This window comes from Entamoeba dispar, genomic scaffold (genome assembly GCF_000209125.1).
Source record: "Entamoeba dispar SAW760 scf_1105229461299 genomic scaffold, whole genome shotgun sequence".
NCBI classification, from domain to species: domain Eukaryota; phylum Evosea; order Mastigamoebida; family Endamoebidae; genus Entamoeba; species Entamoeba dispar.
In genome coordinates, this window is record NW_001854623.1 from 4,275 (window position 1) to 21,341 (window position 17,067).

The 17,067-nt window shown below is 24.5% G+C and overlaps 9 protein-coding genes across 9 annotated transcripts, besides 28 other annotated features; 5 read left to right on the forward strand and 4 right to left on the reverse strand.

Moving 5' to 3' along the window:
- Positions 1 to 137: part of a microsatellite that runs on past the window's edge.
- Positions 60 to 240: a microsatellite.
- Positions 164 to 335: a microsatellite.
- A 635-nt stretch (positions 336 to 970) lies between these two features.
- Positions 971 to 1,006: a sequence feature (AT_rich).
- A 227-nt stretch (positions 1,007 to 1,233) lies between these two features.
- Positions 1,234 to 1,307: a sequence feature (AT_rich).
- Positions 1,308 to 1,365: 58 nt separating this feature from the next.
- On the forward strand, positions 1,366 to 1,974 carry EDI_065510 (GTPase_rho, putative; the record flags this gene model as incomplete). The annotated part of the gene is made up of 1 exon (XM_001738381.1): positions 1,366 to 1,974. One exon carries the CDS (start codon positions 1,366 to 1,368, stop codon positions 1,972 to 1,974), a length of 609 nt encoding a protein of 202 aa, XP_001738433.1.
- Positions 1,972 to 2,021: a sequence feature (AT_rich).
- A 23-nt stretch (positions 2,022 to 2,044) lies between these two features.
- EDI_065520 (uncharacterized protein) lies at positions 2,045 to 2,470 on the reverse strand (the record flags this gene model as incomplete). Its single annotated transcript, XM_001738382.1, has 1 exon — positions 2,045 to 2,470. The coding sequence occupies one exon, from the start codon at positions 2,468 to 2,470 to the stop codon at positions 2,045 to 2,047; it is 426 nt and encodes a 141-aa protein (XP_001738434.1).
- Positions 2,276 to 2,300: a sequence feature (AT_rich).
- Positions 2,372 to 2,393: a sequence feature (AT_rich).
- A 106-nt stretch (positions 2,471 to 2,576) lies between the features above and the next one.
- EDI_065530 (uncharacterized protein) lies at positions 2,577 to 4,241 on the reverse strand (the record flags this gene model as incomplete). Its single annotated transcript, XM_001738383.1, has 1 exon — positions 2,577 to 4,241. The coding sequence occupies one exon, from the start codon at positions 4,239 to 4,241 to the stop codon at positions 2,577 to 2,579; it is 1,665 nt and encodes a 554-aa protein (XP_001738435.1).
- Positions 2,728 to 2,748: a sequence feature (AT_rich).
- Positions 2,909 to 2,964: a sequence feature (AT_rich).
- Positions 3,332 to 3,377: a sequence feature (AT_rich).
- Positions 3,579 to 3,607: a sequence feature (AT_rich).
- Positions 3,675 to 3,702: a sequence feature (AT_rich).
- Positions 4,242 to 4,394: 153 nt separating the features above from the next.
- Positions 4,395 to 5,027, forward strand: EDI_065540 (uncharacterized protein; the record flags this gene model as incomplete). The annotated part of the gene is made up of 1 exon (XM_001738384.1): positions 4,395 to 5,027. One exon carries the CDS (start codon positions 4,395 to 4,397, stop codon positions 5,025 to 5,027), a length of 633 nt encoding a protein of 210 aa, XP_001738436.1.
- Positions 4,792 to 4,923: a microsatellite.
- A 37-nt stretch (positions 5,028 to 5,064) lies between the features above and the next one.
- Positions 5,065 to 5,096: a sequence feature (AT_rich).
- Positions 5,097 to 5,188: 92 nt separating this feature from the next.
- Positions 5,189 to 5,288: a sequence feature (AT_rich).
- A 247-nt stretch (positions 5,289 to 5,535) lies between these two features.
- Positions 5,536 to 5,566: a sequence feature (AT_rich).
- A 787-nt stretch (positions 5,567 to 6,353) lies between these two features.
- Positions 6,354 to 6,418: a sequence feature (AT_rich).
- A 281-nt stretch (positions 6,419 to 6,699) lies between these two features.
- On the forward strand, positions 6,700 to 8,106 carry EDI_065550 (uncharacterized protein; the record flags this gene model as incomplete). Its single annotated transcript, XM_001738385.1, has 1 exon — positions 6,700 to 8,106. The coding sequence occupies one exon, from the start codon at positions 6,700 to 6,702 to the stop codon at positions 8,104 to 8,106; it is 1,407 nt and encodes a 468-aa protein (XP_001738437.1).
- Positions 7,056 to 7,233: a microsatellite.
- Positions 7,311 to 7,455: a microsatellite.
- A 38-nt stretch (positions 8,107 to 8,144) lies between the features above and the next one.
- Positions 8,145 to 8,200: a sequence feature (AT_rich).
- Positions 8,201 to 8,338: 138 nt separating this feature from the next.
- On the reverse strand, positions 8,339 to 8,901 carry EDI_065560 (uncharacterized protein; the record flags this gene model as incomplete). Its single annotated transcript, XM_001738386.1, has 2 exons — positions 8,339 to 8,820; positions 8,865 to 8,901. The coding sequence occupies 2 exons, from the start codon at positions 8,899 to 8,901 to the stop codon at positions 8,339 to 8,341; spliced, it is 519 nt and encodes a 172-aa protein (XP_001738438.1).
- Positions 8,404 to 8,461: a microsatellite.
- A 100-nt stretch (positions 8,902 to 9,001) lies between the features above and the next one.
- Positions 9,002 to 9,074: a microsatellite.
- A 17-nt stretch (positions 9,075 to 9,091) lies between these two features.
- Positions 9,092 to 13,688: a repeat region.
- Positions 13,689 to 14,143: 455 nt separating this feature from the next.
- Positions 14,144 to 14,195: a sequence feature (AT_rich).
- Positions 14,196 to 14,567: 372 nt separating this feature from the next.
- On the forward strand, positions 14,568 to 15,215 carry EDI_065570 (uncharacterized protein; the record flags this gene model as incomplete). Its single annotated transcript, XM_001738387.1, has 1 exon — positions 14,568 to 15,215. One exon carries the CDS (start codon positions 14,568 to 14,570, stop codon positions 15,213 to 15,215), a length of 648 nt encoding a protein of 215 aa, XP_001738439.1.
- Positions 15,216 to 15,326: 111 nt separating this feature from the next.
- Positions 15,327 to 15,363: a sequence feature (AT_rich).
- Positions 15,364 to 15,389: 26 nt separating this feature from the next.
- EDI_065580 (uncharacterized protein) lies at positions 15,390 to 16,314 on the forward strand (the record flags this gene model as incomplete). Its single annotated transcript, XM_001738388.1, has 3 exons — positions 15,390 to 15,395; positions 15,497 to 16,207; positions 16,273 to 16,314. The coding sequence occupies 3 exons, from the start codon at positions 15,390 to 15,392 to the stop codon at positions 16,312 to 16,314; spliced, it is 759 nt and encodes a 252-aa protein (XP_001738440.1).
- An 83-nt stretch (positions 16,315 to 16,397) lies between these two features.
- Positions 16,398 to 16,752, reverse strand: EDI_065590 (uncharacterized protein; the record flags this gene model as incomplete). The annotated part of the gene is made up of 2 exons (XM_001738389.1): positions 16,398 to 16,652; positions 16,705 to 16,752. The coding sequence occupies 2 exons, from the start codon at positions 16,750 to 16,752 to the stop codon at positions 16,398 to 16,400; spliced, it is 303 nt and encodes a 100-aa protein (XP_001738441.1).
- Positions 16,659 to 16,688: a sequence feature (AT_rich).
- Positions 16,753 to 16,826: 74 nt separating the features above from the next.
- Positions 16,827 to 16,866: a sequence feature (AT_rich).
- Positions 16,867 to 17,067: the final 201 nt, after the last annotated feature.

Below are 17,067 nucleotides of genomic sequence, written 5' to 3' on the forward strand. Positions count from 1 at the left end.
TTCTTGTATTTTACATTATTTTTCATTCATTTCATTGTTTTTGGTTATTATATTTATTGTTTCATTCTTTTATTATCTTTTCGTTTTGTTTTTTAATTTAATTAACAATTAACTTTCTCCATTTTCATTTTATTTTTGATTGAATATATTTCTTGTTCTGTGCTTTCAATTTTCTTTTCTATTTCTTCATATTCTCTTTTCAATTTATTTATTATTATCTTATTTCACTTTAATTTCATTCTCTATTATTGTTCTATACTCTTATTAGTATATCTTGTTATCATTCTATTTATTCATGTTTCTTATTCATTTTTCATTTCCTCTTTCTTTTTATTCACTTTTTCGTTGTAATCTTTTACCATTCTTATTACACATTTTATAACTATTAAGATTCATTCTCTTTTTACTTTCTTGAACATTTGTTTCTTGTTTATTTTTCTTTAAAATACTCAAAAATTATTCAATAATATTGATAATATGATTGTATTGAAAAATATTCTTTTCTTTAGACCTTTTAATAAACAATGTATGCTGTTGGTTTATATTCTATATAAAAAGAATTTTTTTGGGAACTTTTATAAAAGAGTAAATGTTGTGGTATGTTATATAATTCCTGATAATTCATTCTGTTTAAATCAATTTAGTATGTTATAATAACTCAGTTTTAATAAAACAACTTTTCTAAAAATTTTAATAAAGATAAATTCGCTAATATTTATGAGTTATTATTTTGTAAAGAATATTTTATAACCAAATTTATTCTAATTAAACTCCTGTTGAATTAAAAAATCATGACCAACTTGAGAATAGATATAGTTCTATAAAAATTTTCATTAAACTGGTAGAAGTTTTACTAGATATTTTAAATTAACTTGAATGAACAATCCTTTAAATTATTCTATTATGTTACTATTATTCTATTTAATTTTTCTTCATGTATTAGAACTATTAATATAAAACTTCATCAAAGAAATTATATTCAATTAAAAATTTTTCATAAAATAATGTTTTGGATCATAACTCAAAGTAAATTAAAGAAACTAAATATTAAAAAAAAGAAATAGTTGATTGTTAGGAATAATTTATTGAAAGATAAACAAAATAAAACCTTAAAAAAGAATAAACCAATAAAGGAATAATTTAGTTTATAATTAATTATGGAGTTAAAAGAAAAAGGAATTTCGTAAAGAATTATTCTATAAATATTTGATTAATACAAAGATTCACTAATAGAATATTAATATCTTAATAATAATTTAACTAAAATAAAAACGGGAAATTCTATTTTTAATTTTATTTTAATTTTTCCCGTTTTTGATAGAATATTTAAACTGGAATCTAACAAAATCTTTTCATTAATCAGAAATGTCTATTAAACCAATAAAACTTGTAATAGTAGGAGATGGAACTGTTGGAAAGACTTGTATGCTTATTTCATACACAACTAATGCATTTCCAAATGAATATATTCCAACAGTATTTGAGAATTATAATGCTACTGTTGTTGTTGATGATAATAAAATTAATCTTGGAATATGGGACACAGCAGGACAAGAGGAATATGATAGATTAAGACCATTATCATATCCTTCAACTGATGTTTTCTTAATATGTTATTCAATTATGTCAAAAGCTTCTTATGAAAATGTAGAAGGAAAATGGGTAAAAGAGATTAGAACACATTGTCCTGATACTCCATTTTTATTAATTGGAACAAAATCAGATATTAGAGATGATTATGAACAACAACAAATTATTAAAAACAAGGGATTTGAACTTGTCTCTCCTAATGAAGGACAAGAAATGGCTCAAAAAATGGGTGCCATAAAATTTATGGAATGTTCAGCCTTAACTCAATCGAACTTAGTAAATGTTTTTAAAGAAGCAATTCGTGCAGGAGTTAACTATAAAGATTCCCTCTTTTCAAAGCCATCAAAAAAGCTAACTAATAAACATCGATGTAGTCTTCTCTAATTAATATAATACATTGTTTTTGTTAATATTTATTTTTTTTTTAAAAAGAAAAACTCAATTTAATAAACACTTAGACAATATGATTTAATAACTCTCTTCCGAGAAACCAGAGAATTTCATTTGTTATTATTTCGTGTGATGGTGTTTCTATAGAATATATATCATATACAACTATTCCTTCAAGTGAAAATTTTGGAAATACCTCACATTTGAAATTAAAAGAATCTAACAAATCAATAAGACCAATAACAATATATATTCTTCTCATAAAATATATTTTTGAAGTATTAGAAAATGAACCAAAATTTTTTTTAATATATTTTAATCCATTGAGATATAATAAGTCTTCGTTATATATTCTATCTTTAATTACAATATAATCAATTTCATACTTCTCATTAATTAATTTAAATTTAATTCTTCCATTAGTATATAATAATAACAAAAAGACTAATCCATTTATTGTAAATTTATTTAAAGTTTCATTTAAATCCATACTTTAATCATATAAATAAGAAAGATGAGATTAAATATTTCAAAATATTAGATCATTCATTCTTGAGTCTTTTTGAAAAATTTCTTAATAAGAATATCAAAATTAACTAATTCATTATTGGATAAATAGAACTAATCTTTTTTTGTAATATATCAATACAACATTCGCTCTGAATAATTTGAACAGATCCAAATGATTTATCAGTCAATTCTCCTTTTGTTTTAATTACTGAATGATAACATTGAAATGTATTGATGTAATTAATTTTTAATTTTAAAGAATCACAATGAACTATTCTTAATAATTTTAATTGAATTTCAGATAAGTCAATAATAGAAGAATGATTATTAACTTTATACATTAATATTTGTTTAATACTACTAGGAAGTATAATTCTTTCACAAACAATATGATCTAGTCTTAATGTTTGAAGTTCAGATAATTTATTTATTTGTAAATTATCATTTGAATTAAAGTTATAAATTTCTAATATACGTAGAGAAGATAAATCAGAGAGTTTATTCCAATTAATGTCTTGACAATCATTGAGAATAAGACAAGATATATTAAGATTATCTAAAGAAGTTGGTAAATAATCAATTTCTAATATTTTTAAGTTTGGAAGATAAAGAAAAGATGAAATAATTGAATGTTCCATTTTTAAATAATACAATAATGAATCTTTAAGATTAATTTTACTATTTTGTATCAAAACATTTTTCGAGTTTGATGTTATTGTTTGAAATCGTTTACTTTCATTTCCATTTTTTGTCTTTTTACAAACATTAATAAATTTTTCTTCAATAACTTGGTTAATACATGTTTTATTTAATTCACTTTTACACCAACTAAATTGGCTTGAAAAAATAAATTTTAATGGATTATTAATGATTATATTATTAATATTCCATTCAGGTTTAAACTCAATTTGTTGCTTCTTTTGAGCAAATAAAAATGGGTTAAATGGTAAATATTGATTAAATACATCTTTAAATGAAGAAATACTACAATCCCAGAAAGTCCACTTATTTTCATACGGAAGAATAATACAATCATTTCCATTCCAATAATCACAACATATTTCAAATGTTCTTGTATTATTTCTTTCTTTATTTATATAAAAATTTCTTTTATATTGAACTAATTTACATAATATTTCATTTGTTGAAATACTTCCACCCATAACTTGAATAATACAATGCTCAAATTTATTATATTTTGATAATAATAATGAAATGAATGTCATATCAAGTGATTCTATTGAACTTTTTATTCTTAATAATTCAAGTTTCTGGTTTTCATCTCTAAAACATCTTTTCCATGGCTCTGTTATCTCCATTTCTATTCTACACTTTTTTAAAAAATGAAATTGTGAGATATCAATTGGAACTTCTTTAACAGTTACATTTAATTCTATTACTCTTGAATAAATCCAATTATTTCTACTAAAATCGGTGTCTAATGATTCAACTATTCGTATTTGATCAAACCTTCTTAATTCATTTGAACAATGTTGAATAAAATCAGATAATATATTAGCAGTTTGTAAGTTAGGATATATTTTCAATTCTTTCCAAAAAGAATCAACCGCTTTAAATTGATAAAAAACATCTCTACTCTCTTTTGTAGGTAGAATTAATGGATTTGTTTTAATAAAGAATACTGCTTCATAACACTTTTTATTTACAAACATTAAGTCTATAACAGTAGTAGTTGTGTAAACATAACGAATAACTATAGATAAATAAAAATTTTCTAGTTTTAAATGCATTGTTATGTTATTGGAGAGTCCAAGTTAAAATAAAATTTTAAGATTCAGATAAATCTTATTATCACAACTTTCTTATCTGACAATTTAAAAGGAAAAGAAATAAACATATATTGTAAAAATGACATTAACAAGAGAATTAACTCAACGTAAGTAATGAAGAGGTACGAAAAAATTAGTTTTAACCCTAAAATTTTAATTGGATCACTTTTACAAAGTGGTTCAACAACTTCTACTTCACTTGCTTCTTCCTTGCTTAACGGTGATTCAGAGGACATCTTTGGTAAAACAAGAATTGATGAACGGAAGAAACGTGTGGAAGAAATTACTCCTAAAAAACCTCCAAAGAGTCGGATCCATGAAAGTTATACTCAACCAAGGAGAATAAATCCTATTTCTAAGCCAATTGTTGTGGAACCAGTTTTAGTTAAATTGGATAATCATATTCTAGATATCTCTCCTATTCTTAAAAAATCTGAATCAAGCACTTCTAAAGAAGAAACAATATCAGGTACTAGTGAAGGTGAACTAGAGTCAGTCTGGAAATTGGATAAAGAAAGAGGTAATGAAGACAATAAAAAAGAAAAAGAAAGAAATCAAAATAAAGTAAATAGAAAACAAGAAATAAGAAAAACAATAAAAAGGAGAATTGAAAAGTTAAGAAAAGGAAATCGAAGAAGAGTAACTTTATGGAGGGCAGTCCCATATTACTGCTATAGATGGGGAATGACAGAAGAAGAATTGTTAGATGATGTTGAGCATAATAAATATATCTGTTTTACAAAATAATGAGAAAAAACTAGATAACAAAATAATCAATTCTATCTTTTTAAATATTTTTTTTATTTTTGTTAATATGAATGTTTATCTAATAAACTGGAATCACAACATTTTAAAAAAAACTGAAAGGGGATGAGACATATAATTAAAGAGGATATTTGTTCAATAAGTAAATTATTCTTTTAATAAAAAATTATAAAAAAGGTTAAATAATACTCATTATTTTGATCTAAAAAATAAAAAATACAAATATCATTCAATTTATTTTTAGAGAGTGAATCACTGATAAAATATTTTTTTGAGAATATTATGTTTGTCCTCTTTAAGGTATTAAAAATGAGGTAACCGTTATTTTTATGAATAAAAAGTGATATAATTATTAGCTAATAAGAACTTATTGAAAATAGAAAGAATATAACAACTGAAATATAATATAACTATTTTAGACTGACTAAGAGCCTAATAATACAAAATAGAAAAAGTAACTTTGTTTATATATTGTCTTAAAATCATTAAGAAAAAAAAATTGATAAATTTTATTTAAAAAACATCAAGCCAAAACCTTAGTTTTAATAGAATGAGTAAAATTATTCAATGAACTTAAAAAAGTTTTTATCGAAACATTAAACGAACTTCTATTAAAACAGTATAAACTAATCAAAGAATTAATTTCATAGTATTAGAACTTATATAGATTAAAGCCAAAAATATTAAAAAATCACTCTTTTCTTACTAGAAATTGACTTAGTATTAATTCATACTTCAATACTAACAGTTTATTATTAATTAGAAATATTTTCTCAACAAGTTCTGTAGTAATTTTATAATAACATATATCAAATCAACGAATTAAAAATCGGCATGGTTCTAAGATATCAATAAACACACTAAAGTTATTAATAAAATCCAATTAAAGTATGCGATTTAATGAAATCGTATTGGACTAAATGAAGAACTACCTAAATAGAGTTGTCTCAAAAAACCCCTTATTTGTTGAACCATTTAATCCTATAGCTTTAGTATTACTTGTGAAGGGTTTTAATCCTTCAAAAAGAACTTAATCGATTTCGGTCTATAACAAGATTGCTTAAAAAGTATCCATAAAGAAAGAAGAATTAGGTAAATGAAATTTTTAATACAACAATTACTTAAGTACTAAACGGAATTGATTAGGAATAACATAAAAATAAAATGACAGAAAGCACTATGAGAGAACACTAATTATAACCATAAATAGTATCAAGAATCAAAACATCTAGAATTAGTACTCTTTCAAACTTAAGTGATTATACGTTTTCAACAATCTATTAACCCTTTTTACTCAAAATACTATTCTAATTTTAGATTTTTAATAAAAAAGTATTTTTAGATAATTCCTTTTTTTTTTTTAAGAAAATAAAGACCTTTATCTTCAAATGAAAAACCTCCAAGGTTATTAAAAATCAATAAAACTTCTATTTTCTCTTAGTAAATAGACAGTTTCTTCTTTTAGGTAAAACCAATTTAAGGATGCAGTCCAACTTTATTTGATTGCTAAACTTGGTGCTAGAAAATTCATTGCTTCATGGTAAAAAGTATAGCGAAAAAGGTTGGGATGAAGAAAGGGCTTTAGAAAAACGTAGACAAACGTGGAAGGGGTATTTAAAGTAAGACCTAGAAGTATCTATACAATAAAGGAAAGATGAGTATTTCATTTAAGATTCATTATGTCACTGTTCCTGATCAAGTGTTATTCGTTGTATTTGATGATGGAAAAGAAGTTCCATTAACATGGACCGAAGGTCATTATTGGGTTGGAAATTATAATTACGAAGCTCCAAAACATTACACATGGCATTACGTTGTGAGAAGTTATGATTCTGGAAAGAATCTCAGAGAAGAAGAAATCATTGGAACTCGTGAACATGACTTTGTTAGTAAAGCACAAGTTCATGATTGGTGGTTTTACCCATGGTTAACTGAAATTGTTGAAGACCCATCTGAAAAAGAACTTAAAGAGACTGAAGAAAGATTAAAGAGAGAAGCTGAGGAAGCTGAAAGAAAAAGAAAAGAAGAAGAAGAAGAAAGATTAAGAAAGGAAGAAGAGGAGAGATTAAGAAAGGAGGAAGAAGAGGAGAGATTAAGAAAGGAGGAAGAAGAGGAGAGATTAAGAAAGGAGGAAGAAGAAAGACAGAAAAAAGAAGAGGAAGAGAGACTAAGAAAGGAGGAAGAAGAAAGGTTAAGAAAGGAGGAAGAAGAAAGGTTAAGAAAGGAGGAAGAAGAAAGATTAAAGAGAGAAGCTGAAGAGGCTGAAAGAAAACGAAAAGAAGAAGAAGAAAGATTAAGAAAAGAAGAAGAAGAAAGATTAAGAAAAGAAGAAGAAGAAAGATTAAGAAAAGAAGAAGAAGAAAGATTAAGAAAAGAAGAAGAGGAAAGAAAGAAAAAAGAAGAAGAAGAAAGACTTGCTGCTGAAGAGGCTGAAAGAAAGAGAAAAGAACTTGAGGCTGCTAAAACTCCATCACCAACCCCAGAAGAAGAAAAAAAGAAAGAAAAAGAGTTAAAGATTAGGTTGTGTGGTTCAGAAACCAATTGGGATCTTTTCAAAATGTGGACTGGTAAAGCATGTTGCCATGTATTATATGATTCTACTGTTGATGAATTTACTGCAGAGGCATTCAATGAATGTGTTGGAGGAAATAATAGTGTTATTGTGTTTATTCATTCACAAGGATATATTTTTGGCTCTTATACTTCAGTAAAAATTCCAGAAGCTGGAGAAAATGGAGCTGAAGTTAAAAATGATTCAAAGAGCTTTGCTTTTTCTTTCTCAAATCCATACGGTCATGGAGCAATTAGATATATTTGTGATGAACCAGAGACTACACTCAAATTATTCCCAAATAATGATTCAGAAAATGTTGTTGAAGTACACAACTTCTTCACTGTTAAACAAGAGAAAGATAAATGTTATATTAGTAAGAATTTTGAAAAGTCTTATAATGAAACTTCTGGAAGAGGTGCTTTAATGTTTGTTAGAGCTGTTGAACCAGATACTTTCCCAATTGATGAACTTATTGCTGTTAAATTGACTTTCAACAAGAACAGATAATTAAATAATGTTATGAATATTCTCTTTTATATTTGATGTTTATTTTTAATTAATTATAAAGTGAAAAAGAAAATTTAAAAACATATTATATATTCGTTTAATCTATTTAAAAATGAATCCTTTATTGTTTAAATATAACACAAGCTTGAATAATTAGATATTCATATTAATTCCTTTTATTATAAATGAAAAAGTGAAATAGAAAAATAATAAAGAAAAAAGTAAAAAAAGATCAAGTATGAAGATTTGAATGTTTCTTCCTTTGAAGAATATCTTTAATCATCCATTTAATAAGTGTTTTATCTCTTTCTGTGTTTTCTTGTTTCCTTTTCTTTGCTTTCTTTTTTTCTTCTTTAGTGTGTTGATAACTTTGATTAATTTCTGCTCGAATTTGTTCAATTGGAATTGGATCAATTGCATCACTTTCACTATTAACTCTTAAACAATATTCTTTATGATATTTAATTAATTCTGCTTTTGTTCCTTTAACTTCTAATCCAAATTCTTTAATTTCTGCTCGTATTTTTTTTTCTTTCATAAAATTATATTGTCTGCTTCCTATTCTCTCTATTTTCTTTTCTTCTCCTCTTCTTTTCTTCGTGATTTTCTCTTGAATTTCAATATTCGCTTCAATTTCTTGTTGTTTCGTTCGTCTTTTACAAATTGGACACATTTCTTTCACACTCAACCATCGTCGAATACACTCACTACAAACTATTCTATTTATTCTTTTCTTCTTCTTATTTATATCAACAAACACGTGTGGTGGCACGGAAGATCAACTGCCCCATGCATATCTCTATCTATCTGATGAATCTTAATTATCACTATCATCTTCTTTCATTTTCACTTCTCTTCTAATTAACAAACGACAAATGAAACACTCCATTTTCCTTTTTCTTTTCTCTTTTTCTAGTTTTTACTCTCTTTCTCCTTTTTTCTCTTTTTTCTCTTCTTCTTTATTCTTTAGTTGAAATAGAAAAAACGAAGTATTACAGGAAACAACACAAAAATTATAAAATAATCAATAACAAAAGAAGGAGAAATCCATATCATCAAAGAAATATAAATGATAAAAGAATGAGTGAAAACACGTATTATCTGTATGGACAGAAATACATTAATCATCACATTAATCATTACCATATTAATAACTATCACCATAAAAATTATCATAACAATTATAATAATAATGGTATGATTCATTTCATTCATCACTTCAGTCATTTTCATCATCATAAGTATTTTATCAATAATTCAAATACAAACAATCAGTATTATAATACAAATAAATCATATAATAAAACACAACATAGATATAAACAATAACATAATAAAAGACAACAACAAATAAGAAATAAAAGAAAAGAAATGATAGAAATACAAAACCAAGAATATTTGAAAAGACTAATTGAAGAAGAAACCAAAATACTTACACTACAAGAAATAGAATAAATTAAGAACACTAAGATTAAACAATATAATCAACAATAATGAGAAAATGGTATTTACTTGTAAGAGAAAAAACAAAAATGATTAGAATGGAGAAATTATCAGTATGACACTTGAAGAAGATGATAAACAACTAAATCAAAAAGAAATAAATGATAAATACTTAAATAAGAAATATAGAATGTTGAAAATGATGATAAAAATGAATTTACTGAAGAGAAGAAGATGTTTAATGAAAAAGAAAATATGAAATTAAAAGAAGAAGAAAAGAACAATGAAAAAGATAAAAGAATAGAAGAATTAAAGAATAGAAGAGGCTATTAAAGAGAAAGAAGAAAAGAAGAAATACAAAAGAATGACCAGACCATTAATAAATTATCAAATGACATTATGTCATTAAAGAAGAAGCATGAGAAGGAGATAAACACTAAAAAACAAGAAATTGATAGAAAATTATTTGAATTCAATGCTGAATCAGAAAGGAAAATGTCTGGAGTAAACAATTTATCACAACAAGTATATTTCATGAAAGATAAATTATCTATTACAAAATAAAATTACACAAGAAGAAAAGAAGAAAGATGAGATAAATCACACTATATCAGACTCATCTGAAACACAAATTGTGAATGACCTCACCCCCAATGTGGTAGTAGCTGATGAAATATCATCAAGCGAAGATGATCTTCCAAAAAAAAAGAAAGTTAACGCAGAATTCAATCGAAGAGATGGGAATTCAGCATAAGAAGATCACATCATCTGATCATGACATTCAAAAAATAATTGAATCAAACAAATAGAGAAGAATAAATTCTAACATTCTATAAATGTTATACACTAAAATTATTAGAAATAAAATTAAGAAATCAACTTAAAGAAGAAGAAATAAAAAGATTAATACATGAAATTGATATTAAAATAGAAGATATTAATGAATATAAAGAAATAATAAAGAAAACATTTAAAATAAAGAATGAAATTAAAAGGGAAGTCAATAGAAGAATGGAAGAAGAATTAATAACACACAAATTGAAAGATATTGAATTAAAAGAATTAATAAAATAAATAAGAAAGAAGAAATACAAGAAGAGGAGGTAATAAGAATATTTAAAGAAGAAGATATGAAAGAACAAGAAGATGTACAATTTATTAATTATTATTACAATAAAAACAAAATACATCAAATAATTAATATCATTAATACAAATGAAATAGTAATCAATACATTAGATGATTACTACCATTATATTAAAACTATAACATCAACTATTAACATAATTATTAATAACAATCAAGAAAGAAGTTGAAAGAGAAGTATAGAAAGAATACTACAATCAAAAAATGTAGATTAAGAGACTTGCTCCATAATAACCAATATATGAAATTAAAAAGAATATTACATATTAAAAAATATGATATATATCATATCAAAGTAAAAACAAATGAGCAAATAAACTATTACAAATACGTCAAAAGAATGAAAAGAATAAAAATAGAAGTAAGAATAATTGGAAAAGAATTAGATGGAATTATAAAATGATGAAATATTGAAAGAGACAACTTCTAAATAAGCCTAAAGAAGATGAATATCCAGATAATATTACTACAATTAATTTCTGGAAAGTAATCTATGAAAATAACACTAATATAGATTTCATAAATATTAATTTATATGACATATTAATTGAAAATATAATTAATAATAGAAGCGTGTAATCATTCTAAATGAATTAAATCATGCAATAAAATTCATTGATAATTTGAATTCACATGGAATTGATAAAATATAATGCTTCTGGATTAAATATTTAGAACAACCAAAGAATTTCTTATTAAAATTATTTAATAAATGGTTGTATAATCATACTAACATCCCTCTTCATTTCATCAAATGAAGAACATTATTAATATATAAGAAATGAGATAAATTATATAAACTAAATTACAGATCAATAACTTGTTTAAACTGTCTGTTAAAAGTATATACATCTTTATTAAAGATGAAAATAGAAAACCAATTGATGTTAAACCAAATTGAAAAACAATTATCACAAAATCAAATTGGATGTAAAAAATATACATATTATCAAAAGAATGATTATTATACAATATTATAATCCAACAGTTATTATTTAAGGCTAAATGGAAATGGGTAGAAACATATTATGATGTTTCTAAAACATATGATAGTATTAATCATCAATGGGTTAAACAATGTTTAATTTATTTTAATATCTCATTAGTTGTAATTAAAAGTATATTATATATATTAAATATTACACAACTCTAATTATATTATATTCAACAAAATGTTGGTATAATTAATGTAGAAAGAGGAATAATACAAGGTGATAGTTTATCTAAATTATTGTTTGTATTATCTATTGATATATTATCTAAACAATTAGATAAATAAATTAATAAGTTATCTATTAAAATGAATGAAGAAGAAAAACAAGTAAAGTTAAACCACATATTATATATGGACGATTTAAATATAATAACTAACAACATCAATGAAATGGAAAAAGCAAACAAATTAACAAATGAAATATTTAATGCATAGGACTAAAAATAAATGTAGAAAAGAGTGGGATAATGAATAATATCAATGGTCAGATAAATGGAGAATTAGCTGAATTACCAAGAGTAACTAATGATAACCCTTATAAATATATTGGTATTGAAATAAGAGATAAAATAAATATTAATAAATATTGTACAAGATTATTAAATGATGTATCTTCTATTCTATCATCATTAAATATTATGAAATATAGCAGCATCAATACAATTAGAAAGATTAATAATGATATAATCTCCAAATTAAGATATGGATTCTGTATTGTCCCATGGAAACTTGGTGAGTTGGAGAATATAGATAAACAAATAATAAAGGCATTGATACAACTCCAACTATACAATACAAACATCAATAAAATTAGATTATATGTTACAATAAATGAATTGTGAATGTGATTAATGTCAGCACGAGATGAATGTTGTAAAGAAATATTAAGAATATATTTAAAATATAAATATCAAATACAGAAATAAAAGAAATGATAGAAACAGTAAAAGAGAATCCAAATGGAATAATTAAAAGAATGAAGAGGGCATTTGGTAAGAAAATTAATTTCAATGAATTAATGAATATAATACAAATAAATGAAATAAAACATGATATAAACAATGTATTTGAATTTGTAACAAATAAAATAAATGAAAGATATTTAAATGAATTGAAAGAAATGAAGTGAATATATAAGAAATGTAAATTGTATATTTAATAATAAGAAATTATCAGTAACTACATGGATGTCATTAAATATAAAAAGAAATGCATTCATCAAAGTAGTAAAGATACAAGAAGGAGTAACTATGATAGGAAATATTAAATTTAAAATACTTAATTGTGATGCTTTAATTTATTGTAAACATTATCCTATCACAATTCCATCTATTAGCCATATTTTGTTAGGATGTCCTGTAATGAAGAAGAATCAAATATTAAAACATGATTATGTATGTAAACAAATATATAAACATATATTATTTACATATTTTAATGAATTTGATGAAATAGATTTTAATACACATCATAAGTGTATTAATAATAATGAAATAGTTATAAATTACAATAATGATTTATTGCTTAATGACTATTCGTTTAATGTTAGAATATCAGATATATATTATCAAATCATCAAAGATAAAAAAGGATATATTAATGAAGTTGATATATGTCAAGATAGAAACATCGAATTAAATTATATTTACAAAATAAATAAATACAAATAATTACAAGAGAAGTTAATACAAAGTAGAGAATTAACTTATGTAGAAATAACACCTGTAATATTATCAATAAATTAATACATAAAGAAACATTAAGATTAAAAACACTAAAATTACAAATTGACTTCAACAAAATACTACAAACAATCATTATTAAAAACATGAAATATTTAATGTTCTACACATTCAACACTGGCAACACATTAGAAGAGGAACCTTCTAATTCTCACGTGATTGAAATGAACTCTATTGTGGAAGTATGGCATATTGAAATCACTGAAATAATCACTTCTCAATAACCATAAAGTCCAAACGTAGATATATCTATTATTAACCTTTTTTGTTCTCTATTCTTTAGTTGAAATAGTGTATTGTAAGAAGCTCTTGAGTGTGAATATTTTCATAAGTACTTAATCAATGAAGTTCCAGACGAATACTTTGTTCAATTAGAATGTTTTTGCAACACTATTTTATCTAACAACATCGACATTTTGTCACTTTTGTTAACCAACTTTTTAGTTCTAAAAAATAGCAATTTGTTGTTCGACAGAATTAACCCCTTTTCAAATCGTTCTTTTTGCTTCTAAATAAAATATTCATCACTTTATAAACCACACTTTCCAATATAAGTTAAAAAAAATAGGAAATTTTAATAGTAAAACCCTAATTTTTTAATCTTTTTCCTCAAAAAATATATTTTTTTTAAGGAAATTTTGAAAATGAAATTGAATTCAATTTTCCATTTTGTTTTGTTAAAATTGAAGAAAAACCTAATTTTAGGGTTATGATATAATAAAAAAATGATATAAAATATAATTAAGAATTAATTGTTTTTTATAGAACAATTTACATTCTGTTGAAATTAATCTCTTCAATAAAGTTTTGAGATTATGTCTCGGGAAATGAAGTATTAAATTATGACAGAAACAGTTTTTCTTCAATAGGACGATGTTGTGTATTAAATTAATTAAAGCATTTAATTAAATGGAAATACAAAAGGTTATTCTTTTAGAACAAATAACTTGTAACAAAAAGAACTAAAAATAACTTTTTCCAAAAATCAAGAAAACCTACGAAAATTTCCTGAATAGATAACACAAAAAAGGGAAAAGAGTCGTTCTGTCTCTAAGTGAAGAACTGGAAATAGAGTAGATTTAAGGGGATTCATTGAACTTAAAATAATCAATTAAAACTAGGTAAGAATGGCTACTATGATCTGTGAACCACCAACACAAATAACTACTTTCCAAATTCAAAAGAAAGGAAAAAAGGATAGAACATGCATTACCCCATTAGAAAAAAGAATTCCTATTTTAAAAGCCTCCAGAGAAACACGGAATTTCCAAACACTTCAACAATCATTATGTGTATGTCTACTTTCTGAATTTTGTGATATTACTATTAAACAACCAGCTAAAAAAAGTATTGTTACTCAACAATATATGAGACTAAAATCTCTCGATTTTGGAAATGGAGAAGTTATTTTTCTTAGTGAGTATTTAAAAAGAAGATGTTTAGAGTTGAAACAAGACGATATTGATCATGATGTTTCTATTAAAACGGCCACAAGAAGATTTCAAAATAATAAAAGAATTGAACTCCTTCATTTACTTATTGACTTATTAATCATTCGTGGAGGATATGAATTTGAAAGTAAATATGCAGAAGGGAAAGCAGGGATTAATAAACAAGAATCTATCAAAAAAGTTATTCGCGATGACAGGATTATTATTGAAGGAGACCGTTTAATTGAAAAGGCAGAAGAAGTTAATATGGTTATTTCAAGACGACTAGCAATGACAAAGAAAGAATTAATTATTAGAAAAGGTGACCCTATCATTCAAACTCTCTTCGAGTAAATGTGTTGTTTATGTCGTTAATGTTGCTTTAAATTGTTTATTTAATTCTTTTCATCATTTTAATTTTTTGACCTTTCATCTTTTTTATCACTCATTTCTTCTTATTACGTCTTTATAAAATAAGTTTATAAAATTAGATTTTTTAAAACAAAAAAGAACTTAAAAAAAGTAAAGATGACTGTTTGTTTCTTTTTAGATTTTTTCTCCTATTAAATTGATATGAGAACAAACAATGGTTTTCAGACAATAAGAAACACCTCAAACTAAAACTGATTACTCAGGAAGAAATTGTTAACTACTTCAACTCAATTTCAAGTTCTAATGAATGGGGAAAATACCTTGAAGATGCTGATGTTCGTGAAAAGGCTGAGGCATTACAAAACGCTATGCTTGCATTTTCTGATATGAACACTGGTGCTGGTAAAATTGAAAATGGTAAAAAGGCATTAAAAATAGTTGTAGTTGGTGATGGTGCTGTTGGTAAAACTTGTCTATTGTTAGCTTTTAGTAAAGGTGAAATCCCAACTGCTTATGTCCCAACAGTTTTTGAAAACTTTTCTCATGTTATGAAATATAAAAACGAAGAGTTTATTCTTCATCTTTGGGATACTGCTGGTCAAGAAGAATATGATAGATTGAGACCATTAAGTTATGCTGATTCAGATGTTGTATTATTATGTTTTGCTGTGAATAATAGAACATCATTTGATAATATTTCAACTAAATGGGAACCAGAAATTAAGCATTATATTGATACTGCAAAAACTGTTTTGGTTGGATTAAAGGTTGATCTTAGAAAAGATGGTTCTGACGATGTTACAAAACAAGAAGGTGATGATTTATGTCAAAAACTTGGATGTGTTGCTTATATAGAAGCATCATCAGTCGCAAAGATTGGTCTGAATGAAGTTTTTGAAAAGTCAGTTGATTGTATCTTCTCAAATAAACCTGTTCCCAAAGTTTCTGCTACAACTCAACCAAAAAGTCAAGAAGTTTGTTTTTTATTTTTCTTTTATTCGTTTGAAATCAAAGAAATTATTTCAACACTTACGCTTAGAGTACCCAACAAAAGAAAAAATCAAAATGCCTTTTACAATAAAACATTTCTGCTAAATGTTAATTGAAGAGTTTATTGTGGATTAGTGTTATTCTTCATTACTAAAACTATATAATAACAAAGAATTAATTTAAATTCTTAAGTGCAAGTAATAAAGCACTACGAGAACTTCTTCCTTTTCCATTTGCCACTGAATCCCCACGCTTAATTGTAGCAATGTACTGTTTTTCATATCCAGAAAAATAAGAAAGGACAGAATACTCATACCTGTTATTTTTAAAATCAACAACACCTTTATTTCCAATAAACTTTGTTAACAATTCTTTTTCATCATCAGTAGATTTCTCTTCCATTATAACATCTGCTCTTTTTCTATAAGGCTATTGATTAATTTTTATTTTAATTTCAAATATTTTGTAAGTAAAAACAAACAACAAATGCATTTACTGATGTAGCAATAATAAGTAATAATGCAATCATGTAATGATGTTAGTTTTTTTTTTAGTTCTTTTTTTATTACTTTCTAAAAATATTAGCCCTTTATTATTATACCCATAATAATTTAATAATAATAAATGTAATCTAATTATTAAAGAATAGTAAGTTACTATTGGGAAGTGATGAACTTTCTTTCCCCAAATGAACGATAGTTGATTCAAAAGGGTCTACACACTCGGCCAGGGTGAATGTAGAATGTTTGATCCCATTTTTTTTTATAAAGAAATTAAATAGTTAACACTAAATCCCTCAAAATTGAGATTTGTTATGAATCACACAATTAAAGAAATAAATAAT